The sequence below is a fragment of the Papio anubis genome, chromosome 6 (genome assembly GCF_008728515.1).
Source record: "Papio anubis isolate 15944 chromosome 6, Panubis1.0, whole genome shotgun sequence".
NCBI lineage: Eukaryota > Metazoa > Chordata > Mammalia > Primates > Cercopithecidae > Papio > Papio anubis.
The window spans coordinates 33,788,835-33,814,318 of NC_044981.1; the positions used below are offsets into that span (position 1 = coordinate 33,788,835).

General features: G+C 56.6%; 1 protein-coding gene across 3 annotated transcripts; it reads right to left on the reverse strand.

Moving 5' to 3' along the window:
• Positions 1-446: 446 nt before the first annotated feature.
• TEAD3 (TEA domain transcription factor 3) lies at positions 447-25,194 on the reverse strand. 3 transcript variants are annotated; one of them, XM_031667061.1, is made up of 13 exons: positions 14,313-14,395; positions 12,421-12,485; positions 8,172-8,234; positions 7,912-7,974; positions 7,157-7,168; positions 5,292-5,429; positions 5,133-5,182; positions 4,176-4,237; positions 3,155-3,288; positions 2,772-2,945; positions 2,417-2,557; positions 2,187-2,339; positions 447-2,009 (listed from the first exon to the last, which is right to left on the reverse strand). In XM_031667061.1, the coding sequence occupies exons 1-13, from the start codon at positions 14,317-14,319 to the stop codon at positions 1,896-1,898; spliced, it is 1,176 nt and encodes a 391-aa protein (XP_031522921.1). In that variant the 5' UTR covers positions 14,320-14,395; the 3' UTR covers positions 447-1,895. The 3 variants fall into 3 exon arrangements, with proteins under 3 accessions (XP_031522921.1, XP_021792865.1, XP_021792867.1); XM_021937173.2 differs by lacking the exon at positions 7,912-7,974 and adding an exon at positions 24,991-25,194 and having other exon boundaries at positions 456-2,009; positions 14,313-14,563; XM_021937175.2 differs by lacking the exon at positions 8,172-8,234 and having other exon boundaries at positions 502-2,009.
• Positions 25,195-25,484: the final 290 nt, after the last annotated feature.

The following is a 25,484-nucleotide window of genomic DNA, read 5'->3' on the forward strand; positions in this document are numbered from 1 at the left end:
TTGGACTGTCTCTGCCCCAGCCCGCTAAGGACTCTGGTCTGTCCCTACTGAGGACAGGTAGCTCAGGACAGCAGGGCTTTCCAGGCAGACATGGTAGGTCAGCAGCTGTCACCTGGGGAGAGCGCCTACCCTCCTTGAGTCACTTAGGGTCAACTGCTAACCCCCAGGCTTTGGTCTGTGTTGTGCTGGCTTAGCAGGGGGCCCTGGAGCTTCCATCTCAGTCAGTGTGCAACCTTGAGCAAATCACTTCCCTCAGGTGACCTCAGGCCAGCACATACAAGTGCTCAGCTGGAAGCAGGAGGGAATGAGGGAAATGTTGAGTGTGGGTAGGGCTTGGGGCCCCCCAGGAGATGGCATTGCAGGGGTTGGGGGTGATGATATACCAGGACCTGGGAGGAGCCCTCAACTGAAGCTGTTGCAATCCCAGGGTCTGGCACATTAACTGGTTACTTGAGTGACCCACAAACAAATAACTTTTAATTTTTTTTTTTTTTTTTTTTTTGAGCAGGAGCTGGGCCTTGATGGCCCCTGCCCCAACCCCAAGCTGCATTTATGATACAACCCATCACAGCTGGATTTTAAAAATACACAAAAAAAATATATAATATACATTATAAAACCTAGGTGGGGTTTGGAGGTGGCCTGAGCGATATGCAAACGGTGAGGACCTTCAGGAAGCTCGGGCAGGGTCGGGATGAGGAAGGGAAGGGGCACAGTACTTCATATGAAACTCATAAATACCCACAGGTGGCTGCTGGACAGGCCCGGCTGGCTCTGGGGGCCTGGGTGTTGAGAAGGGGCAGCAGGTGAAGGGTTAACCTTCAGTCCCAGAACTGGGTCTGGGCGCTGCTACTCTAGGCAGGTAGACTGAGGTGGGGAAGAATCTAAGGGAGCAGTGCCCACAAAGCGTTTGTCAGATCCAAGCCTCAGGCAAGAGAAAACCCAAAAGCCTTCTGCTAGCCCCTCTCTCTGGGCCTCTGGTCTGCCCAGAGGCTGGGACTCCTTCCTCTACCTTGCCCTCAATCTGGAGGGTGCTGGGGGGTGCCCCATCTTCCTGGGGCCCCTGGCTGGCTTGTGGGGTGCCAATGGGGTCTAGTAGCTACTGTGCTCCCCTCTTCATGCCCAGTCTGAAACAGGTGCTCCCCTAACCCAGCTGCCCTCAATGAGGCTCCACCCCTCACACTGCAGAGCCTCTCCCCTACCCTGCGGCCAGCCCCCGCCCCAGGGAGGTAGTGTAAACCTGGGCTCTGGGGACAAGCAGCCCTGGATGAGAACTCCAGCTCTGCCCACCTCTCCTGTGGGTCCCTCAACTTCCTGGAGCCTGGGCACTTCATCTGAAACCCAGAGACCCACACTCGCTGTGCAGAGTCTGAGGACTGCATAAGCCATGCAAGGAGTCTGGGCACCAGGCCTGGGACACAGAGGGGCAAAGATGTATGGTCCCCTCTGTCCTCAGCCCAACCCTGACCGGACACTCTCCTTTCCCAGGGCCTCCACTCACTGACTCCCTTGGTCTCCATCCTGCCCTCACCTGCCCATCACGCTTCCCCAACGGGGGGTGAGGGGGCAGTGGCCACACATGCCGGAGGCTGAAGGTGTCCCCTATCCCCACCTCTCTGAGGTCACGCGAGGCTTGGCAGAGCGGGGTGATGGTGGGCCAGCGCCCCAGACAGGCTGCCCCACCGCTGAGCCCTCCTCTCCTCTCTTCTCCCACAATTAAAGCGCAGAACAGTGGCAGGGAGTGTATGTGCTGGGGTAGGTGGGGAGGCCTCCTGGTCCTGGGCCTGAGGCCTGGCAGGTAGATGAATCCTCAACCCTGGACCCCCCCAGGGGTGCCAGGCAGGTGTGGAGAGGAGATGCTCACCCTGCATCCTTATGGAGGCGCAGAGAGCACCCTAGTCTTTGACGAGCTTGTAGACGTGGTGCTGGGCCCCGTGCTCGCTGGTGGAGACTTCGAAGACAAAAGCAATGACAAGCAGGGTCTCCTGGGAGTCCCGGCTCGTGACCACCTGGGGGGCGAGCAGGTAAGAGATTCAGGAGGTCAGGGAGAACACGGCCATGGGGCAGGGGGCTGAGCAGACCATTCTCCTTTCCGGATCTGTGCCTCTCATCCCAGCGATGTGTCTGGCTACCTAACTTGGAGGCCCTGGCCTGTGGGACTCCCCACAACCCTGCTGCCCCCATACCTGCAGGATGGTGAAGTTCTCCAGCACGCTGTTCATCATGTACTTCTCAGGCAGGTGCTTCAGCTTGTGAATGAAGTTGATCATGTACTCGCACATGGGCGAGCGGTGGATACGGTACACAAAGCGCCCGTTCTCCAGCCTGGCGTACTCAGTCTGCAGAGAACATGGAGAAGGCATCACTCAGCCTGCCTGCTCCCAGCCCCACCAAGCCACCCAGAGCCCACACTCACCTCCACCTTCTCTACCACCTGTTTGCCAAAGGAGCACACCTTGGTGGAGACGCTGATGGTCATACTATCAGCAGAGCTGTACTGAGAGCTGACCCCATAGAAGGCTCCCGGGCCCTCCTGGATGGTGCTGTTGAGGTCGGCCTGGGCATAGGGGTCGGGGGTGTTAGGTGCTGGCAGAGACCAGAAGTATTCCCGCCACACCACATCAGAGTCCTGCCCAAAGATCCATCTCTGGCACTCTGCTCACAAGCCACGAGGAGATGGAGCAGGGTCAGAGGTCAATGCAGTGGGCCTGGATGTTGCACCTCTGTGGTAGGGAAGGGGGCTTGGAGCAGAGAGGGCCAGGGGGACTCACCCAGAACTTGACAAGGAAGAAGGCATTAGGGGGCCCCTTCTCATAGAGCTCCTTCAGTCCCCCCTTTTTCTCGGGGAATTTGTCATAGATCTGGCGCACGTCTACTGCCTCCAAGGGTGGGTCTGAGAAGGCGGGGTTCGTCTGGCCGATGTGCACAAACAGGTGTTTGCTGTACTGTGGGGAGGGCCCAGACAGGGTCAGGAGAGTACTCAGGCTTGCAGGCCCGGAGGCGGGGAAGGGAGCACTGCACAGGTACAGAACTGCCTGGAGCTTCCTGAACAGGCCAGACCCCCAATCCCAGCATCCTGAGTTGCAGTCCTGGATCACCTGGCTGGCCTCTCCACAATTGTGCAAAGGCTCACTCTCACCCCCAAACACATTACCGTGTCAGGGTCTCGCTGCACCTCCATGAAGGCTGAATACTCAAGGAGCCGCAGCCGGGACGAGGCAATGGTACGGTCCTGCCACACAGGCACAGAGGCAGCAGCTGAGGGGAGCGGGGCCAGGGGCTCATAACCTGGGAGGGCGAGACAGATTCTCATCTGCATGGACGCATGTAGGTGCTTACTGACAAAGCTGCCCCCAGCCTGCAAAGGTGCCCCTTTTGGCAAGGAACATGGGTTGGATTTTGACTCCCCTACTAGGTGTCCTTGTACAGTGTACAACCTGCACAACCATATGTGGTGGCCCTAGTAGTATACATCAAAAACATTTCCTTGTGTGACTATTAATGTGTGTTTAAACAGGAAACACAGAGAAGTAAAAAAGGGAAAGAACAATTACCCAGAATCCCATCATCTAGAGAGAGAAAGGCTTGTTAAGATTTCGGTGCATTTCCTTATTGGGAGTTTCCTACCCATAGAGATGTGTATAAATGTAGGTTTTGGTGGTGTGTGCTTGTAGCTGTGTACTGGCTATGGTTTTTTGTTTTTCTGAGATGGAGTTTCACTCTTGTTGCCCAGGCTGGAGTGCAATGGCACAATCTTGGCTCACTGCAACCTCCACTCCCTGGGTTCAAGTGATTCTCCTGCCTCAGCCTCCCAAGTAGCTGGGACTACAGCCATGCGCCACCACACCCAGCTAATTTTTGTATTTAGTAGAGACAGGGTTTCACGATGTTGGTCAGGCTGGTCTTGAACTCCTGGCCTCAGGTGATCCACCTGCCTCAGCCTCCCAAAGTGCTAGGATTACAGGCGTGAGCCACCACACCCAGCTTGGCTATGGTTTTGTGCCAGAGATCTGGAACAACATTGTACAAGGTAAAGGGGCTATTCCTGGCCTGTCTCAGTCTCCTATAGATGTCACAACCCCCTCCCTCCCAAAGCAAACACACGCAGTTGGACCCCAGCTCTCCTGAGCGGAGGTGCAAGTGCCAAGGGAGAGCACCTCGTGTGGGGAACTTACTGCTGAGCGTCGGCGGCAGGGGCGGCTGGATGGGGTAGGCTGGCTGTGCAAAGGGCTTGATGCTGCAGACAAAAGCACAGTCTGGTGAGAGGGCTCCCTCTTCCCCACCTTCCACCTGGCCCAGCCCCTCTTCCAAGACCCCAGGAGCAAGCCACCCAGCCCTTCTGCTGAGCCCAGAAACGCATGCTGAAAAGCTAACTCGCAAGCTTTTGGTATTCTTCACGTTTTAGCTTTTGTGAAATCCTGCTGCGTCTCCCAGCTGATCTGCCCATTTAATGTAGGATTTCAACCCTCCCCACGCCCCACCATGAAAAGCTGCTCCTTAAGCTCCTTAAGCTGAGGGTCTTTTGATGAAAGTTGTTTTAGAGTTGAAGAACCAGCACACTTGACCACCTGACTGGTTAACTGAGAGACTGCCTCAGAAACTGAGTGAAAAGTAAACAAAGGGAGAGATGACAAGTGGACGCATGCTGATGAGAGAACGCACAGGTGAACAGCCAGAGCATCCACTCTCCTGTTGCCGCTCTCCAGCTTTTTTTTTTTTTTTTCAGAGACAGGGTCTCCATCTGTTGCTCAGGCTGGAGTTGCAATGGTGCAATCAAGGCTCACTACAGCCTGGAACTCTGGAACTCCTGAGCTCAAGCAATCCTAGCCTGCCTCAGCCTCCCAAGTAGCTAGGACTATAGGCACGCACCTCACCCAGCTAATTTTTTTCTTTTTTGTTTTTTTTTTTTTTTGAGAGAGCAGGTCTTGCCGTGTTGCCCAGGCCTCCCACCTCGGCCTCCCAAAGTGCTAGGACTGATTACAGGTGTGAGCCACCACCCAGCCTGCATCCCTGTCATCCCTCTATTTTTGAATTAATACTTTGCTCAGCTGTTGCCGGAGCCCAAATGGGAGGGAAGCCCTGTGCGGCTGCCAGGAGGAAGAGGGCATAGGACGATGAGCCACAGTACTTACTCCTGAGAGGGTCCAGGCTGCTGTCCCAGGAGAGGGGGGCTGCTCCAGAACTGCAGGGATGAGACAAGGCCCAGGGGCCCCTCAGCATCCATGAACCCCACTAAAGCTCATCCTTTATGGCACACCCCCACACCAGCCCACCTCCTGGGACCCATGTACCCGTGAGGAAGTGGAGAAGACGGCCTGGGGCAGAGGGGAGGGTGGGCTGAACTTGTTCTGCAGGACGCTAGCAGAGACGATCTGGGCAGAGGACATGGACGCCATGCTCTGAAGGGCTTTGTCCTTGGAGACCTGGTCCTGGGGAGAAGGGGCTGCATGAAGCCAGGGCCAGGCTGGATGAGGCCCAGATTTGCCTTAGGGCCCCTCCCATAACCCTGGCAGAATCCAAAGCACTAGGATGGCAGGTGTTCCCGAAGATCCAGGCCTGGATTACAGCCCCAGCTCTGCTGTGTGATCTTGGGAGAGTCTCTGCACCTTCCTGGCCTCAGGTCCCCAAGTGCCCATCACCGCTGACCACAACCACAGTAAGAAATTATTTTTATTCCAAAGGCCAATATATATCAAGATATTTCCTCTTACTGTATGTCATGTACTCTCCTATTTTATTTCTTTTTTTTTTTTTTTTTGAGACGGAGTCTCGGCTCTGTCGCCCAGGCTGGAGTGCAGTGGCGTGATCTCGGTTCACTGCAAGCTCTACCTCCCGGGTTCACGCCATTCTCCTGCCTCAGCCTCCCAAGTAGCTGGGACTACAGGCGCCCACCACCATGCCTGGCTAATTTTTTTTGTATTTTTAGTAGAGACAGGGTTTCACTGTGTTAGCCAGGATGGTCTCGATCTCCTAACCTTGTAATCCACCCGCCTCGGCCTCCCAACGTGCTGGGATTACAGGCGTGAGCGACCGTGACCAGCTACTCTCCTATTTTCTATTCTGTTTCATCAGTGGTTCTCAAAGTATGGTCCCTGGACTAACACACCAGCATCACCTGGAAGCGTGTTAGAAATGTACATTTTAATTTTTTATTTATTTATGTTTTTTGAGACGGAATTTCACTCTTGTTGCCCAGGCTAGAGTGCAATGGCACGATCCCAGCTCACCACAACCTCCACCTCCCGGGTTCAAGAGATTCTCCTGCCTCAGCCTCCCGAGTAGCTGGGATTACAGGCATGCACCACCACATCCGGCTAATTTTGTATTTTTAGTAGAGACGGGGGTTTCTCTATGTTGGTCAGGCTGGTCTCGAACTCCTGACCGTAGGTCATCCGCCTGCCTCTGCCTCCCAAAGTGTTGGGATTACAGGCATGAGCCACCGTGCCTAGCTGACATTTTTATTTTTTAAAATTTTTATTTGTAGAGATGCGGTCTTGCTACATTGCCCAGGCTGGTCCAAATTCCTGGGCTCGATGGATTGTCCCACCTTGGCCTCCCAAAGTGCTGGGATTATGGGCATGAGCCACTATGCCCAACCAGAAATGTACATTTTCAGGCCCCTGCCCAGACCTACTGAATCAGAAACTCTGAGGTGAGGCCCAGAAATTTGTTGTAACAAGCCTCCAGGTAATTCTGATGCACTCTAAGGTTTTTTGAGAACCACTGTATTTCATTTTTTTGTTTTTTTTTGAAATGGAGTCTTGCTTTGTCACCCAGGCTGGAGTGCAGTGGCGCAACCTCGGCCCACTGCAACCTCCACCTCCCAGGTTCAAGCAATTCTCTTGTTTCAGCCTCCAGAGTAGCTGGGATTACAGGCACTCGTTACCATGCCCGGCTAATTTTTGTATTTTTAGTAGAGACGGGGTTTCACCATGTTGGTCAGATTGGTCTTGATCTCCTGACTTTGTGATCTGCCCACCTCGGCCTCCCAAAGTGCTGGGATTACAGGCATGAGCCACCACGCCCGGCCATTTCGTTTTCTAAAAATGAGGCTTGCACACCTATTAAGCTGGTTTCATAATCTGTCATTTGAAAATCCTGTATTAGGTGTTAAGACCCTTTCCCCGCTCCCACTGGAAAGGGCCGTGCTACTTACCAGGTTCATGGCCTGCGAGGGAGAGAGGGAAGACGGATTAGAGGACATGTGCAGCATCAGGGCTGTGGGATGAGGGACGTCTTTGCGCCAACCTCCACCCAGTGCCCATGAGTTTTAGCTTCCGAGGAGCCCAAGGAAGCTCAGTAGACCCTCCCTGTCCCCCCAGAGGGAGTGCCTGCCAGCTGGGTCAAGCCCTGGAAAGGGGAGAGTGAGGGAAAACAAGCTGGCACCCTCTGGGTCTGTCCATATGTTCTAGAACTAGGCTCTGGGCACGGGGGCCTGGAGGTAAGAGGCCCCCTCCGCTGCACTGCTGTGGACAGGGAGAAGAGCACACGGCCAGCATGAGGCCCTGAGAAGGGCCTCAGTCATGAACCCCAGACTCTGAGATCCGCAGTTGCAGTACAGCCAGATCTGCAAGGAACTGCCATGCCCACCTCGATAGCCCTGCCGGCCAGTACCCCCGGGGCCTCCTCCCTGCCCACAGAAGTCCCCATGCAGTTAGTAAGCAGCAGTCAGGAGGAAGGAGAAAAAGAAAAACAGAGAAGAGGAGGGGTGGGCCTTAGTGGCCCCCAGAGGGTCTCCCTCTCCCTCAATGACAGGGCCCTTGGGCTTCCTGCTGCCACTTGTGTTTCCTTCTGGACCCCCTCACAGCTTCTCAGCCCCTTGCCTGCCCCAGGCTGGAGCCACAGAGCAGCGACAGGCCTGCACCCAGGAGGGTGCTGGGCAGGCCAGGCTGGGTGGCAGGGGCCCCATACCTTCAGCTTGGACTGAATCTCCCGAGATTTCCGCCTGGCTAGAACCTGCAAGTGGCTAGAGACCTGTAGAGAGAGAAAGAAAGAAAAAAAGAGAAAAAGAACAGAAAGAGCAGAAGGAGAGGCAGGAATAGAACTTCAGCCAGAAAAAAGGCACAGTGGGGCTGGAGAGCTGGCCAAGGAAAGGCCTGAGCTATGCAGAGATAGCGCCGTGGGTGAGGGGCCCAGGAGGGCTGAAGGCCCCTGCCAGGCACCCAACATACCTTGATGCCAACCTGGTACTCCCGCACCTTCTTCCGAGCTAGAACCTGTATGTGGCTGGACACCTAGGGGCCGCCCCGCGCCCCGCCAGAGAGGAAAACACAGATAGTGAGGAGGCACAGCCATGGGGTGGCCACGGGCAAGGAGCATCCCAGTCCCCTCATCTCTAGGGGACTACATGTAAATGGGGGGAACTTTTTTCTTTTTGAGACAGGGTTTATGTTGCCTGGGCTGATCTCAAACTCCTGGGCTCAAGCGATCCTCCCACCATAGCCTCCCGAATAGCTACGACTATAGGCATGTGCCATTGTGCCCGGTTCCGACACCTCTTGACACTGCCAAATCTGTTCTCTTCTTGGCTTATCATGATCAAGAGCCACAGTAGCCTCCAGGGCCACCATGTACAGTTGCACAGGTTGTTCACTGGCCCAAAGGGCACCAGTGAGGGTTGAAATCCAGCCCAAGTTCTGCTGCCCAAGCTATGTGTCACTGTACAAGGCTGTGCCTAACCCTGTCCTCCCCCCAAAAAGGGTGACTTTTTCTCACTGGTGTCCTCAGAGGAGACCACCTTTTTCCAATTGGCACCACAGGTGCTAGCAATGGCCATGGTGCTCCTGTTGGTCATTAGCTTATACACCAAGGCCACATCCTCTACCAGGGATTTCCCTGGTACCACTGCCTGAGTCCTCCTGTCAACCCCAACCACAGCCCCAGCCTATGAAACCAGGCCTGGCCCTCCTGCGTTGCTCCCATAACTTTTTCCCCTAATACACCTTCTCTTTGCTTGGGCTAATATACGCTAGTGTGTATATATGTATTCAGTAGGTGTTCTTAATTGCACTTCTTCTCTAGCAATCTCCTCCTTGAAGCCTCCACTGGCAACTTGAGCTAATCACAGTCTGGATGTGTGCGCCCTGTGCTGTGTGCCCAGCTGACAAAACAGACCCTTGACCTTGTCAAAGATCTGACCCAGAGGCACAGAGAACCCAAATGTCACTGTTTTCCCCAGGAAACACACAGATCCTTGATGCCGCTTCATGCTTCCAGCATTGGCAAGTGGCTTTCTTGGCATGTTGTTTTTATTCTTACAAAGAAAGCTCCTTTTTCTCTTTAATCACAGCCTGACAGTGAGTATGTACGTGATGCCACCTGGTTAGGACCTGGGTGGGTGCTCCTCACACTGCCTCACTGAGCCCAGGAATCAGACTCCTGTCCAGCAAAATTACTGACCACTTCATGTTGTGACAGTAACAGACATTTACTGAGCACAGATACTGTCGTCCTCTGCATTTACACATACCAACCCCTTGATCTTTACAGCAACACAAAAACATAGGTACTAATATCCCTGACTTACGGATGACAAAACTAAAGCCTGGAAAGGTTAAGCCGTCACACAGCTGACTGCCACAGCCAGGATTCAAACCCAGGCGGTCTGACTCCAGAGCCCATTCTGACTCCACTCACCACCAAGCTACGCTACCAGGACTCGCTTGGACCCTTAGCTCAGACTACCTCCACATGGCTGACTCTGTAACAGCTGAAAGTCACACGGAGCTTCATTCTAACTTAATATTTAGCTCTTTTGTCCATATGGAGGCACTGTGCTTGCTACAAATTGCTGCATGTATGTATGTGTAAAAACCTAAAACTGCATTTCTTTGCCAAAAGTAATTTTTTTTTTTTTTTTTTTTTTTTTTTGAGATGGAGTCTCGCTCTGTCACCCAGGCTGGAGTACAATGGCGTGATCTCGGCTCACTGCAGTCTCTGCTTCCTGGGTTCAAGTGATTCTCCTGCCTTAGCCTCCCGAGTAGCTGGGATTACAGGTGCGCACCACCACGCCTGGCTAATTTTTGTATTTTTTAGTAGAGACGGGGTTCCACCATGTTGGCCAGGCTGGTCTCAAACTCCTAACCTAAGTGATCCACCCGCCTCGGCCTCCCAAAGTCCTGGGATTACAGGTCAAAAGTAAATTTTAAAAGGACCAAAAAAAACCTTGTCAGTGGTTACTCTTTTTAACACATAAAGACAGGCCTTGTTCTCACAACCAGAGGATGGGTCCCCTTTCACTGGGATCTAAAAGCCCAGAGTTCTAAGAAAGAGTAAAGATAGGGGGAGTTTCATCCTTGTACCTTATGCCCTTACGATGAAGGCAGTAGTTTCTAAAATTCCGAGCTTGTCAATAGCTGGTTTGTAAAGCTCTTTTCTGGGCAGCCCTCTCAGGATGCTGGGCAGGAGCAGGTGTGATGGTGGACCCTGAATTCAGGGGCTGGGATGTGCCCACCTCTGCAGTCCACCCTGGCCTCAGTTCACAGTGACCCAGCGTGGCTGGATGCAATGGCTCGTGCCTGTAATCCTAGCACTTTGGGAGGCTGAGGCGGGAGGACTGCTTGAGGCCAAGAGTTCAAGAATAACATGGCCAACATAGCGAGACCCCCATCTCTACAGTAATTTAAAAAACTTAAAAAAAAAAACAAACCAGTGACCTAGTTTAATGACCCTTGGCCCCTTCCCACTCTGACTAACAGGTTCCTATGAATACCTCTTCTGGGTAGAGGAGGACCTGCTGAGAGTTCGCTTCTGAGCTCAGAACAGCTTTCTGTTTATAATAATGACTGGAATAATAATAATAGCAGCAGCAAATTCTTCTGCAGTGCTTATGCTGTTCTAAGAGTCTTCACATGTTAACTAACTCAAAGGCTGAGGACACAAGGGTGGGAGGCCAACTACTGCCCACTCCCAGGTAGAACAAGTATTTGAACCCAAGGGCTCCACGGAACAGGGCCTGTGTGTGCGCCTCCATGTGGTATCCCTGGTGCCTAGAACATAGCAGTAGGTCAATCATTCGCTAAGTGAATACATTTGGTGCTGCATGAGCTAGACTCAGGGAGGGTGGTTCATAAATGCTTGAATGCATGGGGGATCTTTGCTGCCCCTACACTGGGTGGGGAAGCTCAGAACCTTCCTTTGAGAAGGAGGTGGAACAGGCCAGACTTGTCATATGCACTATGGGGATCTGTGGGTCCAAATCCCACCAGGACAGGAGGCTGGGAGCGTGAGGGAAGCACTGGCCTCCATTCCTCCAGGTCCTGCCTCCAGCCTGGCCTCTCTCCCAGGCGGTGGGGCCATCACTCCCATCCACTCCCCTTCAGATTTCTGTCACCACACTGCCACCTTCCCTGGACCACAAGCCACTAATTGTCTCTTACATCATCATTTTTCTCCATTCCCACCACCACTACCCTTGTCCCAGGCCCTGGCACTGTTGATCTAGGCCTTTGCTTATGCCCCCAATAGCCAGCCTCCCTGTCTCCACCCAGCCCTCTCTAATCCATTGTCCTGGCTGCTTGAGGGCCTTCCTCAACAGCTGCCACCTGCCACTCCCTGCTCCATACCCTCCTGTGGCCCACCGCTGCCCCTTGGGGAACCTGTCCTCCATGTCTCCTGCTGAGTGTCCCCTACCCCAGCAGTCCCCACCCTCCCTCTGCCACATCATGCTGCCCACAGGCATGGCTCTTTCCTGCCTCGGGGGCTTGAGGAAACTACTTAACTTCCCTATGCATCAGTTTCCTCATCATAAAAAAGAGATAATTACTGTACCTATCTAAGAAGGTTGCTGAGATGATTAAACGAATTAACTTAAAGGAAGCTCTGTATGGGTTTACCATGATGATTAGTTGTATATCCAACTTCCTCAGCCTGGAAGGAAGGGTCCTCTCCCTTTTCTCTGCCTGGCTAACTCCCATTCCTTCTTAAAAATACATCCCTAGTGTCACCTCCTCCAGGGAGCCTTCCCAGCTCTCTCTCCCCACTCCCCTAGCTTTGTCTGGGTTGGCTGCTTGTCCCAGAGTGCCCTGCACCCACCCCCTCTCAGCCCCGCCACCCTGCTCTGTACCCGTCCATCTGACCGTCTGGGTCCCTGGCTGGTGACTCAGGGCAGAGACCATGTAGCAGCCACAGCAGCCCCGTGGGCTTATCTGTGGTCCCTGAACCAAAGGCCCTGGGCAGGGTAGTAGGTGGTCAGAAAGGACAGTGGGGCTATCTCTCCAAGAGAAGAGGGAAGGGTGAATGGAGCTGCTTGGGAGTGGGAGGGGGTAAAATCGAGGGCGTAAGGGGAGCGTGATGAGGCAAGGAGGGTGGCAGGCCAGGTCGGGGGCAGCCTCGAGGTGGGCAGGGTAGGGGCAAGGGGTTGACCGGGGCAGCTGAGACAGAGTGTGTGGGTGGTGGACCCAGCATAAACCGTCTCTCTACCTGTTTTCTCGTCCGAGTCTTCCCCGTCCTCAGTTTAATATAGCGTGCAATCAACTCATTTCGGCCTAGATTGGGGTGAGAGAGAAAATGAGGAGTGGGCAAAGGGTGGAGCCAGAGGCTGGAGACCCCCACCCCACTGGGAAGCCACTCCAGGTCCCTCCCCAAAACACTGCTCTTCTGTTCACCACTCTCTTCACTCCAAGCTGCACGTGCAGGGCGTGCAAAAGTGGCTGGGGAGTCTCAGCTGCATCCTACCGCCTCCAGGACCTAGAGGGGCTGCTCTTCAGGGGAGGGGTGCATTAGGAGCTGTAAGGTAGGAGGAAGGAGGGCCGAGGCACCCTAACAGGCTTCCCTGCAGACAGACTGGGTGGCTGTGGTACAGGTCAGCAGGAGAGTAGCAGGGTAGGGCCAGTCCTGGCCAGGCACGCCCATCCTCCCAGCCCCCTGCAGTGCTTCCTGCCTGTGTCACCAGCTCCAACGCTCTTAGTGCATGGATTTGTGGAGGCGTGTGAATGAGCCTGCCCCAGGTGGATGTCCTGCCCTTACTCTGTCTTTACCCTGGACAAGTCCCTTCCCTTCTGTGGTGAAAGACCAGGAAGGACAGGAAGGCAGCATTGAACGCCTCCAATGTGCCTCCTACACTGGTGGCCTTGTCAAGATGTGTCACTGAGCATGTCGCCAAGTCCTTGTGCCTTTTACGCCCATGTCACCAGTCCCCGGTGTCTCTCCACCCTGTGACAGCCTTGTGAGCCTTGGGGTGCAGGGTCTGTTCTGTACTACAGACCCTCTGAGGGCCCAGAAGCTGCCAGTGTCCAGGGACTTGGGCCTGAAAGGGGGATGCCTGGGCCACACAGCTAAGCCCACATCAGCATGGTCAAGGTGTACACCTCTACCCCCAAATCCAGGCTATCTGCCCCCCAGCCCCATGGCCTCCCCAGAACGGCCAAATTCTCCAAATTCCATTCCAATGACTGAACCAGCCCCATTGCTCCTCCCTTCCCGCCAGCCCCTCTCCACCCCACTCTCTCCACCCTGTCTAAAAATACACTGTGGGGCTCCCCCAGCCTGGGAGGCAGCAGTGGGGGCAGGCAGCACCCACCCTGTGGAAGGCACCCTGGACCATCTGCCTGCCCCCAAGGTGGGGCTCTGGGGCTGGGGTGGGCGTGGCCAAGGGGGCGTGGCCAAGGGACACGGAGCAGCTCTGATCCCTTCCCACAGGCGCGCCCTGGGAAGGGCTGGGCCTGCCTCGCTCAGCCATGGGCTGCTAGGAGGAATAGGGGAGCTGGCCAGGAAACAGGCCCAGAAGGGTCGAGTTATCCCAAAAATGCAGCTCTGGGAGAGCCCTCTCAGGGCTGGACAAGAGGGGACACTCCCTTCTGGAAGTGGGCAAGATGGCATAGAGAAAGGCCAGCAAACACAAGGAGTGGAGAAGGGGACTGAGAAAGGCACGCGTCCTCACGGCCCCAACGCAGGCCTTTGTCCCGGTGCGACCTCCCACAGCCCGCACTGGAGGGAACTGCGTTGCGACTGTCACCGGGCCTCCTTTCCACATCTTCCTCCGGGAAGGGACCCCCTTCCGGGTCTCGACTGGCACAGACTGGGCTGACCCACTTTCTTGGGCCCACTGAGTCACCTCGAAACCTCCAGGCCGGTAGCGGGGAGGAGAGGAGGAGCAGGCGGGGGTGCCAAGGTGTGGGCTGCGCCTTGGATTGGGGGCGAGCCCGGCTTGTTTATGAGGAGGAGCGCGGAGGAGGATCCAGACACACAGGCTTGCGAGCCCAGACTCGCCCAGCCAGCGGCTGGCAGCCTCCGACGTCACCAAACCGGTTGGGTGAGAGGGCAGAGAGCAGGGGGAAGGGCCGCAGTCCCGCCCGCGCCCCCGCTGCACGCACCGTACATCTTGCCCTCGTCGGACAGGATGATCTTGCGCCGGCCGCAGGGCGGGTAGATGGCCAGGGCCTCCTGGAAGCTCTGCTCGATGTCCGGGCTCCACACGCCCTCCGCATCGTTGTCCAGCCCCTTGTCCAGGCCCTCGGGCCCATCCTCCCGGGCCTCCCCGGGGCTGCTGCTGGCGTTCCAGCTGTTGGACGCTATTGTGCTGGTTGCTCTGGGCTCTGGGCCTGAGCCCGCTGGGCGGCCGAGCCTGGGAGACAGACAGAGAGGAGCTGGGGCCAGGGTCCTCCTCGACCACAGCAATCTCCTATCCCCCAACCGCTGGGTCTGGAGCTCCGCCCCCAGCCCCAAGCCCACCCTAGGAACAGATGCTCCAGGTGGAATGGAGGTAACAACCAACCACAGCTTGTTCAGAGCTGTGTGACCTGGGATGCACGCGCTACTTCACCTCTCTAGGCCTCAGTCCTGTAAAATGAGAAAAGGGTCTCCTTGAGGTTGTGAGGGTTAAAACTCAAATGAGCTCATGACAAAGTACTAGCCACATGCCCGGCTCATGACACTCAAGAAATACGTAATCAGTAACAACAACAATGCCTCACACCAACACAGCACTTTTGTAGGGAAAAGGCATTTTCATATTCATTCAAACCTCACAAAACTAGGCCGGCGCGGTGTCTCATGCCTGTAATCACAGCACTTTGGGAGGCCAAGGCAGGCGGATCCTTTAAGGTCAGGAGCTCGAGAACAACCTGACCAACATGGTGAAACCCTGTCTCTACTAAAAATATATCAGGGCTGGACATGGTGGCACATGCCTGTAATCCCATCACTTTGGGAGGCCAAGGAGGTTGGATCATGAGGTCAGGTGTTCAAGACCAGACTGACCAACATGGTGAAACTCCATCTCTACTAAAAATACAAAACTTAGCTGGGTGTGGTGGCACGTGCCTGTAATCTCAGCTACTCAGGAGGCTGAGGCAGGAGAATCGCTTGAACCCAGGAGGCAGAGGTTGCAGTGAGCTGAGATCACGTCACTGTACTTCAGCCTAGGCAACAGAGCAAGATTCCATCTTTAAAAAAAAAAAAAAAAAAAATTAGCAGGGCATGGCAGCACACTCCTGCAATCCCAGCTACTCAGGAGACTGAGGCATGAAGATCACTTGAACTCCAGAGGCAGAGCTTGCAGTGAGTGGAGATGGCACCACTGCACTCCAGCCTGGGTGACAGAGCAGAAGACCCTGTCTCAAAAAACAAAAACAAAAAACACTAAAGCAGGAAGGGTAGGGAATAACGCCCATTATCCAGAGAGGAAAATTGAGGCTCACAAGGTCATGCAGCTGCCAAAGGCATGCTAAGGAGCACAGAGAGGAGGAGCAGAGGGGCAGGGCTCTGCTTCCTCAGCTCTCCCTGTCAGCTCCTCCTCCCCAGTGTCCAGATCCCCAGTCAGGGAACTCTACCCCTCACTCTTGCCCCAGCATCAATGCAACCCAGCTAAGGACCCCTCAGGGGACAAGGAGGGTCCCTGACCCAGGAAGGGAATCGTTTTACCTTCCCCAAATGGATAACCAACCAGAACTCTGCCAACGGGCCTAACGTGGGGCAGGAACTGCCCCAGGAATTACAAAAAGGGAACTGGAGAGGGAGCAGCTGAGAAGGTGCTTGGCCAACAGCCTGGCTCAATCTCACCCGCTCCTCTATCCCACTTCCTGTTCCCGCACCTCCAGGCCCCACAGCAGCCTGTAAACCACTCACACCCGTAAACCACCCACACGCCCGCCCCCGCCCTGGCCCATCCTCCATGTGGGCCAGGGCTCTATAAACTGTGAGCGCCCTGAACCTACCAGGCTGAGTTATTAGTTAGGACCACACCCCACTAGGCCCCCATCACTCACAACCCCAAGACTCACCCCAAATCCCCTTCAGCCCCAGAACCCACATGTCCAATGTATTCAGGGTCCTGGAAACCTAAGAGCCCATGATGGCTGGATCCTGGGACTTAGCTCTGGGCAGCAGGGAAAAGGGAGGGGTGGAGAGGTGGGGGACCCCATCAGAAGCCAGGGAGAGGAAGATGAATTCCAGGTCCTGCTGCTTGAGTAGGGGTGGACTCTCTCTGCAGAGCCACCTGTTTACTTAGGGAGGCTTGAGGGGGTCACTAGTAGAACGAGGTGGGGAGGGCCTGGGGGGCCTGAATGTCAGCTAGTTATTAGGTTATTCTTTTTTTCTTTTTAAAATGTTTTATTTTTTATGTTTTAGATGGAGTCTTGCTCTGTCACCCAGGCTGGAGTGCAATGGCGCGATCTCTGCTCACCGCAACCTCCACCTCCTGGGTTCAAGCGATTCTCCTGCCTCAGCCTCCCATGCAGCCTCCCCGCTCAGCATGGTGCCACGTACCTGTAGCTGGGATTACAGGCGCGTGCCACCATGCCCGGCTAATTTTTTTTTTTTTTCTCGAGATGGAGTCTCGCTGTCTCCCAGGCTGGAGTGCAGTGGCGCAATCTCGGCTCACTGCAAGCTCCACCTCCTGGGTTCACACCATTCTCCTGCCTCAGCCTCCCCAGTAGCTGGGACTTACAGGCGCCTGCCACCACGCCCGGCTAACTTTTTGTATTTTTAGTAGAGACAGGGTTTCACCGTGTTAGCCAGAACGGTCTCGATCTCCTGACCTCGTGATCTGCCCGCCTCGGCCTCCCAAAGTGCTGGGATTACAGGTGTGAGCCACTGAGCCCAGCCAATTTTTTGTATTTTCAGTAAAGACAGGGTTTCACCATGTTGGCCAGGCTGCTCTCAAACTCCTGACCTCATGATCCACCAGCCTCGGCCTCCCAAAGTGCTGAGATTACAGGTGTGAGCCACCACGCCTGGCCCTCGGTTATTCTAAACTATTATTCAGTTAGTTATTCAGCTATTCAACTAGTTATTGTAATTATTCTAAACTATTGAGTTTAGACTTAATATTACTACTAATAACAGTACCTGTCATATGCCAGGCACTGTTCTGGGATTTCACACACATTGACTCATTTAATCTTCACAATAACCCTATGGGGCAGATACTATTATTATTCCTAGTTTATAGATGAAGAATCCAAGAAACAGAGAAGTTAAGCAACTTGCCTTAGGGCACACAACAAGTAAGTACTAGGGCTGGGTTCTGAACCCAGGTAAGCTGGCTTCAGTTTTATAACCAGTAAGGTTATAGGGAGGGTGCTGCGAGACCCCACCACCTGGAGAGAGAAAGGAGGTTCACCTGCCATAGCAATGGCCCTAAGTCTGCCCAGGAGGTCCCCCTCAGTCCAAGCAGCTGGAGCAACTTCAAGGACCCCTGCACTGCTGTACAGCCCTTTCTGTGATGCCTCCAGAGCCACCAGGAATCTCTCTCCCACGGCCAGTGGGCAGCCAGAAGGAGCTGTGCCCCTGACCTGTCAGAGGGGCCAGATGCCCTTATTCCCAGCCTGTCCCTCACCCCAGGAAACTGGATCGAGAGCCCCAGCCCCGACTCCTCAATCAGAGGGGAATTATTGGAATAGAAATGTGAGGGGTAAACAAAATAAATAAATATAAATAAATAAATAAATAAATAAATAAATAAATAAGGAAATGTGGGGGGTGGTGGCTCATGACTATAATCCCAGAACTCTGGGAAGATCACTTGAGGCCAGGAGTTCAAGACCAGCCTGGGCAACATAGTGAAAACCTTGTCTCTATTTTTAAAAATTAAATTTAAATTTAAAAAAACAAAAAGAAAAACAAAAGTGAGGGGACAGGGGTACGCTAGCTGGGTGGCCACACCTAGCGACTCCCCTGTTGATATAGCTGGGATGCAGGCCCTGTCCACAGGTATCAGTCTGACACTGCCACAGAGCTGTCAGAGGGGAGGGAGAAGAGGGGCTACAATGAGCTAAGACCCCTCTTAACCCCTTCCCGAGGCCTCCCTGGAGCAGCAGCGGCCCAGGCAGCCCCAGACTTTTAAAGCAACTTTCCTGCCTCCCCCAAGTCCCTGCCCGCCTCCCCTCAAGCAGGCTGTGGCCCCCCTTCTGAGGGTGATGTCAGCCCCGCCCCGCCCCCCGCGGGAGCACTGTGGCCAAATATGGCGAACACAGCAGCAGGCTTGGGAGCTGGGACAGACTGGGGGGGCGGGGCAGGCGGCCCCTGGCTGGGACCGCTGGCAGCTGGTGAGGGGGAGGGGAGGGGGGACGGCCCAAAGGACGCGTCAAGGAGAGAATAGGACCACCGTCCCTCCCTTCCGCTGGCTCCTAGATGCATGCGAGACTCACTTTCTAGGAACGCTCCTAGGGGCAGAGGCACCAACACAGGGGCAAGTGGCACTCCCCACACACATCCATGCACAGGAGCACACTGTGCAGAGGGGCTGTGCGAGTGCTCGGGTGGACAACCACGCGAGAATGTGTACCCCCAAGCTAAAGGCACACACGTGGGCAGTCGCGGGCAGGCAGCTGCCCTGGGCTGGGGGCTGGACCGGGGTCTCAGTAGAAGGGAGTCTGCAGAAGGCGTGAGCACTGGCTGCTCTGTTCTCCTAGAGACCAGCATGTGCCCGCCTTCTTCTCCCTAGACCCCCTAACCGCTGGGACCCAGGCTGGGCTGAGAGAGGAGGCTATGGCTCCTTGGACAGGTGCGGGCTGGGCTGGGGCAAATGTGGGACTCTGGCTTGGTGGATGGGTGGGACATCTAGAGAAGGCTGACTGTGGGCGAGAGGGCAGACCCTGGGCTGCTGGCTGACGATGCCCAGGTGTCAGGTGTCTAGAAGCTCTGCCTCGCTGTGCCATGAAGAGGGGTAGGAGAGGGAGGATACCCAACTGAGGGTCAAGGGGAGGGAGACCAAGGCCAGGGTGGGGCCTGAGACAGACAGGAGGAGCAGGGGAGACAGGCTGGGGGAGAGTCTGGGGCAAAGAGAAGCTGAGGTAAACCCAGAGAGAAAACAGACCAGAGACAGAAGAGTTCCAGTGAGTGAGAGACAGAAAGCCCAGCCCAACAGGGGACAGACCAGAGCCCCAAAGAGTGAAGGGAGAGACCCCAGGAGAGATATGGAGGCAGGGCAGGGAAGTGCTGGACCGTCAGACCCACAGACTGACAGAGCCGGTTGGGGGTGGAGGGTGAAGGGGTGAAGGAGGGCAGGAGACGGGAGAAGAAAGAGGGGGCACAGACAAGGCAACCAACAAAGACCCAGAGAGACACAGAGCAGAGAGGGGTAGACCAGAAACTCAGATATGACAGGCATCGAGGGAGGGGCAGGCCAGGAGGGGACAGGGAGAAAGAGAAAGACAGGGACAAGGACAGAGACCCAGAGGCCAAGGCCGAACAGAAGGAGGGAGTGACAAGGGAGGCCACTGCCGGGGGCTGGGGGCCAGCCACAGTCCAGGACACCCCCACTCCCGTCTCAGGGGCTCCCACCCTCCACCTCCTCTTAGAACCCCTCCCATCTGCCCCTGCAGAGGAGTCCTGTTGTACCTGTCCTGCAAACCCGCCAGCAGGCTGCAGACCCCCAGGGGACTCAGTCTGCCTTCACCCTCATCCTGACCAGCCACACCCGCTTCCCCTCTCCCAGGGCCCTCAGCCTTCCAGGCTCAGAAGGCCTCTGGGTGGAGGCAGGGATGGGGGCTAGGAGGCTGGGTGAGCAGGCTTTGGGGCCCTGGGGAAGATAAGGGGCACCTTGCTGCCCACCCCCACCCTGGGGCAAGACCTGCCGGAAGAACTGGCTGGACAGCTCCAGGGATCAGGCCAGAGCTGGGGCCGCTGCAGAGGCCCTGGCCCCCCACCCCCACAGGCCCTGCAGCTTCCAGACCACCCAGCCCTGTAGCTCCCTTTAGGGGCCCCGGAGCCACTGCCTCAGTAGGAGGCACAGAAAAAACCAGTCTGGGTGGGTGGGCACCTCCTGTCTTACCCCTCCCCCTGCACCAGCCCTGCTGGGAGGACGAGCTGAGCTGTGACCTTCCTGGGTCTAGCAGCCAACAGTCCACCCCTGCAGGGACCCCAGCCCCCAAAGCCTTCTCACTTGGAGTGAGAACATCACTCAAAATGTGGGAAGATCAGTGAAATCAGCAGTTTCCTCCCAAATCTCTGCCCTCAAACCTGAGCTGGGCTGACCAGCCAGGGGGTCGAGGATGGGGAGGGCAGCTGAGGAGGGCTAAGGGAGTCTCCCACCCCCTCTGCCTTTTCCTCCCTCCTCCCCTATCCGCCCGACAGCGGGCCAGCTGTTCTCCAGCTGCCAGAAGCTCCCACCCTAGAAGTAGCCATGCTCTGGGGCAGCAGAGCAAGTAGGGATGTATCCGCCTCCCCCAACTCCAGCCCAAGGACCCCGGAGGGACCCTGCCAAGCAGCCACACCCTGCCAGGCTAGGGAGGGATTCCCTCCTCCCTGGAACAGGGTCTCAATTTTTACAGGAGGAAGCAATTTGCAGAGCCCACTAGGAGGGAGGTGGGGGCCCCTCCACTCTCCCCCCCGCTTATTAATGTGCTTCCAATTTGGGAATGGAGACTGTCTCTGCCCCTCCTCCCCACACTACTTGGGAAAGGGGCTTTCTCAGGGAGCAGAGGGGGTTGGGATAGTCTCCCCAGGCCTCCTTCTGCAAAGCTCATCCGTCGTCACGCCCCCTCTCCCTGAAGCAGTATAGGGGGTAGGAGGATGGAGACTCAGCCCTCAAGTCCCCTGCAGAGAGAAGGGCCCAGTTCCCAGACCTCCCTTCACCCCCTCCCTGGGACTGACTTGTCTCCTCATCTTGTCCTGGTCCCAGGGCGGGAATCTCAGGTATCCAGTGGGAGACAGGCTGTGGGGGGTCACGGTTTCTCAGTTCTCAGTTACCACGCCAGACTCCTGGTACTCCGGGTCGCCCACTGGGCTCCCACCAGCCACTCAGTCAGTGCCCCCATGAGAGTCATGGTGTCCTCTGCGCCCTTCCTCTCGCTCGCACACACAGTTGCGTCACAGCCACTGTCCCGCACATCCACTGTTACCCGCATCTCTCTCCTGCTGGGTTTTTAAACAATCTTTATTGTGATAAAATATACATAACATCGAGTTTACCATTTTTGCCATTCTAAGTGTACAATTGAGTGGCATTAATTACATTCCTCCTCTCTGTTTTTTATCAGTGTCTTTCTCATGGTCTTCCACATAGATGCCACACACGTCAGGGACCACAGGCCCCAAACGCACCCCACAGAGCCTCCTACACGCCCTGCCTGGCACAGCCCTGGGGGTGTCACCCACACTACCTGAGAGTCCCAAACACGTTCAGATAGTGACCACCCACCCACAGTGCCAGGATCAGTCACGCCCCACAGTTTCTCTCACACACGGCGTCGCTTTCTGGTGCTCAGTGTCACCCACACACCACATACCATATTCATGCTTGGCACGTCGGATGGCGCCCACCTTGCTGGTACACACATCATACTGACACGGAGTTGGTCATATTGTTTTACTCGCATGTAGTGTCACACGTAAGTCACACACAGACAAACCTGAAGCCATCTCACATGCTGCGTCACAACATACAGGTCACAAGTGGTCACACCACAGCATAACACATCACACAGACCACCACTCATCCGGCTTCTCACGCACACGCGCCCGCGCGCTCGCATACACACAGCCTCATGCAAGCATGGTGTCCCTCACACGCAGGTCACTTGAGCATCAGAGTCACACCCAGTGTAATCTCCAGGCACACAGATGGTTAGGCAGCCGGCTTCCTTCAGCAGCACATCCAGGACACACACAGAATGCCCTGACACACACAGAACATCCCCCATGCAGGTTCTTAGGTACACAGGTGGCGGCACGCCCAGACACATGAAGAGTCACCAGTTTCTCTTATGGATGTGTATATCTGTCACATACACGAATGTCACAAAGCCACAGCTTCTCTCCTGCATACACCTAGCCCTGCACAAGCCGCTCTGACCAGGGTTCTCTTCCACACATATCCAGCCCCACAGAAGGCAAGTCTCACCCACACAGAAATGTCCCACTCACGGCTTCCCTCGCACACATCCAGCGCCACACACAGTTGCAGTCTCATTTCCCTCTAACACTTCCTGCCCTTTCAGGCCTGGCAGGGAGCACAGGAAACAATCGGCACTCTAGGAAACCCCAAGGGCAGAGGCTTTAGGATGTACAGGGGGATGAACCTCTCTGGCCCTAACCTCCACCTCCTGTGGGTTGGGGAAGACAGGCAGAGCCCTCCCTCCGGCAGGGCAGAGTTCTCCCTGGAGGGAAGCGGCCCCTTCTGCAGACAACCTAGGGCACAACACCGGGAAGGGAGGGGAGGGAAGACAGGGCAAGGCCACTGGGACAGTACTGAGTGTGATCTGCTGACCTCCCCAGCTCTATCCAGAGGCAGGTCCTCAGGGTCACCCCCGGAATCCCACAGCTTCTGCAGCCCCCATGTGAGAAGAAGAGGCTGCGACCTCCTAGCTCCTTCACAGAAAGCTGCAGCATTTAGACCCCTGGGCTCCTCTCCCCATCCTGAGTGGGGAGGGAGAGGAGGGCAGGACCAGCGATTTCCACACTGAGCCCTGGGGCCCCCAGAGGTGTTTGGGAGTGGGGCAGAGGGTAGGGCCACCCAAATGGCCTCTGAAGACCCTTTGTGCCATCCAGCCCTACCAGAACGCTCGACCACCTCAGAGGCAAGATTCCCCAATCCACTAAGCCTCCCTGTTCCTTGACACCTGCTTCCTGCCACCTTTTCAGCCCTGTTCACCTGGCTGAGCTACTCCTCAGTCACTCCTTGGTTTGTCCTTGCCTTCTTCCTTGGGCCACTGGATCACCCACCCACCTCTCCAGACCCCACCAGGTTCAGGTTCCATCATGGGAGAAGGGAGGCAAACTGGGAGACAGACTCTGGGAGGAGCTCAGAGAAAAGGGACCTGAGAAGTCATTCATTCCAAGCAGGGAAACTGAGGCCCAAAGGGGCTGGCCAAGATGGCACAATTGGTTAAAGGTCCAGAGGGGACCAGATCCCTATTTCTTGACCACCTCTGTTGAGATGTGGTTTTGATATTCCTTCAGTTGGTAGAAAGTGCCAGGGTCTACAAACCTTAGGGTGAGGATGGGAGCAGGGCTCAGGACCCATGTGATGCTCCTGTATACTTAATGCGCCGCTCTGTCCTGGCAAGCACTGACCATTCTAATAGCCATTCCCCAGCCCCGATGCGCTCATTAGCATTAATGACGGTTCCCTCCCCAGGGGAGTGGGGAAAGGCCCAAGAGCTTGGGACTCATACTGGCTCCTACCCTCTCCCTGAGGAGGGGGCATCCAGGGCCCCTGAAGTCACCCTTACCGGACAGCCTTGTCCTGGAAGATCTGTGTACTCCCTGCCCACTGGGAGAGTAGGGACCCAAAAGACCACAAAACCACATCCTTTAGGTAGTGCCCTAGGAGAGGGCTCTTGGGGGGAGTGGGGCTACAGGAGTCTAGAAGGGAGGGGACATAATTCCCCCAAATCTCCAACTTTTGGGAGAGCCTTCCCTCCTTGCCCCAGGTGACCCCAGCACTGCTGTGGAACATGTGTACAGAGAACCAGGCCACAAGAGACTGGATACACAGAGCCACTATGGGCACCAGCCCCTCTGAGCTGTGTCCAGCCCCTACCCCTATGCCCTGTTCTTCCGGACAACAAGTCTAGGCCTGACCTGGTTCTGCCCCTACCTGGAAAGAGGGAAGACACAGAAGACAGCCCTTGAGAAGACCGCCCCAAGGCCTCCTTCCCCCTTGCACTGAAAGAATCTCTCAGCCCTGGATCAGGGCCCCTCACCAGTAAAGTTGACAGAGCGGGGTCCCAATGACACTGCCCCAGGGCCCAGCTGCGCTGGAAAACAAATCCAGACCGGCGCCCCCAGCCCTCCCTCCCCTGGCAGGAATAAAGGGCATGACAGACAATGGAGGGGACCGGGGTAGGAAGCGGGGGACCAGTCACCCTCAAACCTTCTCAAGTCTAAACAAGAGCCCTGAGAAAGTGTGGGGAAGAAAAGGCCCCAAATCCAGACCCCTCGGAGCCAAGCTCACAGCGTTCAGGGCTGGAACTCTGAATCGACACCCCGACGCAGGCGGCAGAACTGAAGGGAACGTGAGCCCCTCCCTGCCTCTCAGGGGACACACGGCCGGGGCGCGCGGCTTTGCTCCTAGACACCCTCCACAAGCCAGCGCAGCCCCGGCACAGCGCGCAGAAACCGGCCTGGGCGCGGGGAGGCCGGGCCCGAGGCCTGCGTGGAGCTGAGGCCGGGCGGGCTCCGGGAGCGCGCGGGCCGGGAGTCCAAAGGGCGGTGGGGCCCGGGACTGGGCGCCCCGGATATGAGATCCCGGGTGGCAGGCAGGCCCTCCACACTGTGCGGCCCCCGGATCCCCGCCCCGACCCCCAAGCGCGGACGGCGGAACAGGCGACGGCACGGGGGACACGGTCTCCCCGGCTTCCCCACCTTCCCAGACCAACTCGTCCCCGTCGCGGGGGGGTGGTGGGGAGAGCGGGGGGCGGGGCTTCCCGGAGAGATTTTCTCCCTTCCCTCTAAACTTCCCGGCACCCCAATCCGGGGCTCCAGCTCCGGCTGGACAATAGCTCGGGGACCCAGTCCCCCTCGGGTGTCGCCCCCCCTGCCAGCCCAGCCGACCAACCAAACCACCTCTCCCGAGCGGGGCCTCCTCCCGGCGTCCGCCCGGCTTACCTGGTCCGAGCTCGCGGGGGCGCTCCGGCCGGGCCGCTCCGCCGGGCCCGAGGGAGCCGCGAGGGGGGCCGGGGAAGGGGGGTCGTGGGGAGGGGGCTGGCCGGAATGTGCGGAATGAGCCGGGTTGGAGCGGGAGGCGCCGAGCGCGGAGGAGGGAGCGAGCGGGACGGAAAGTTTGTGTTGAGGAGCCGGGGCGGGGGTGGGGGCTGCGGGAAGGAGGGGGCGGGGCGCGCAGGGGGCGGTGCTGGCCCGGAGGGGCGGAGCCGTCCAGCCGCGCTCGGGCCGCCCACCCTGAGGCCTCGCGACCCGGCCACCCCGGCCGGCGCGCGCCTGGGAGCCCCACTTCTCGCCCGCCCGTGCGCAGCTGCCTTCCTCCCCCTGCGCGCCGGGCCTCGCCCCGCTCCCGGGTACCCGCCGCAATTTGGGGCTCCGGCCTGGGGCGGGGCCGGGGGCGGAGCCCCCGCCTCGGGGGCAGGGCTCCCGTCGGTGCCGGG

Coding starts and splice junctions, on each gene's coding strand:
- TEAD3 (XM_031667061.1), bottom strand. Junction 8,235..12,420: donor AGACTCGGACGAGAAAACAG/GTAGAGAGACGG, acceptor GGCGGCCCCTAG/GTGTCCAGCCACATACAGGT. Junction 7,975..8,171: donor AGTACCAGGTTGGCATCAAG/GTATGTTGGGTG, acceptor CTCTCTCTACAG/GTCTCTAGCCACTTGCAGGT.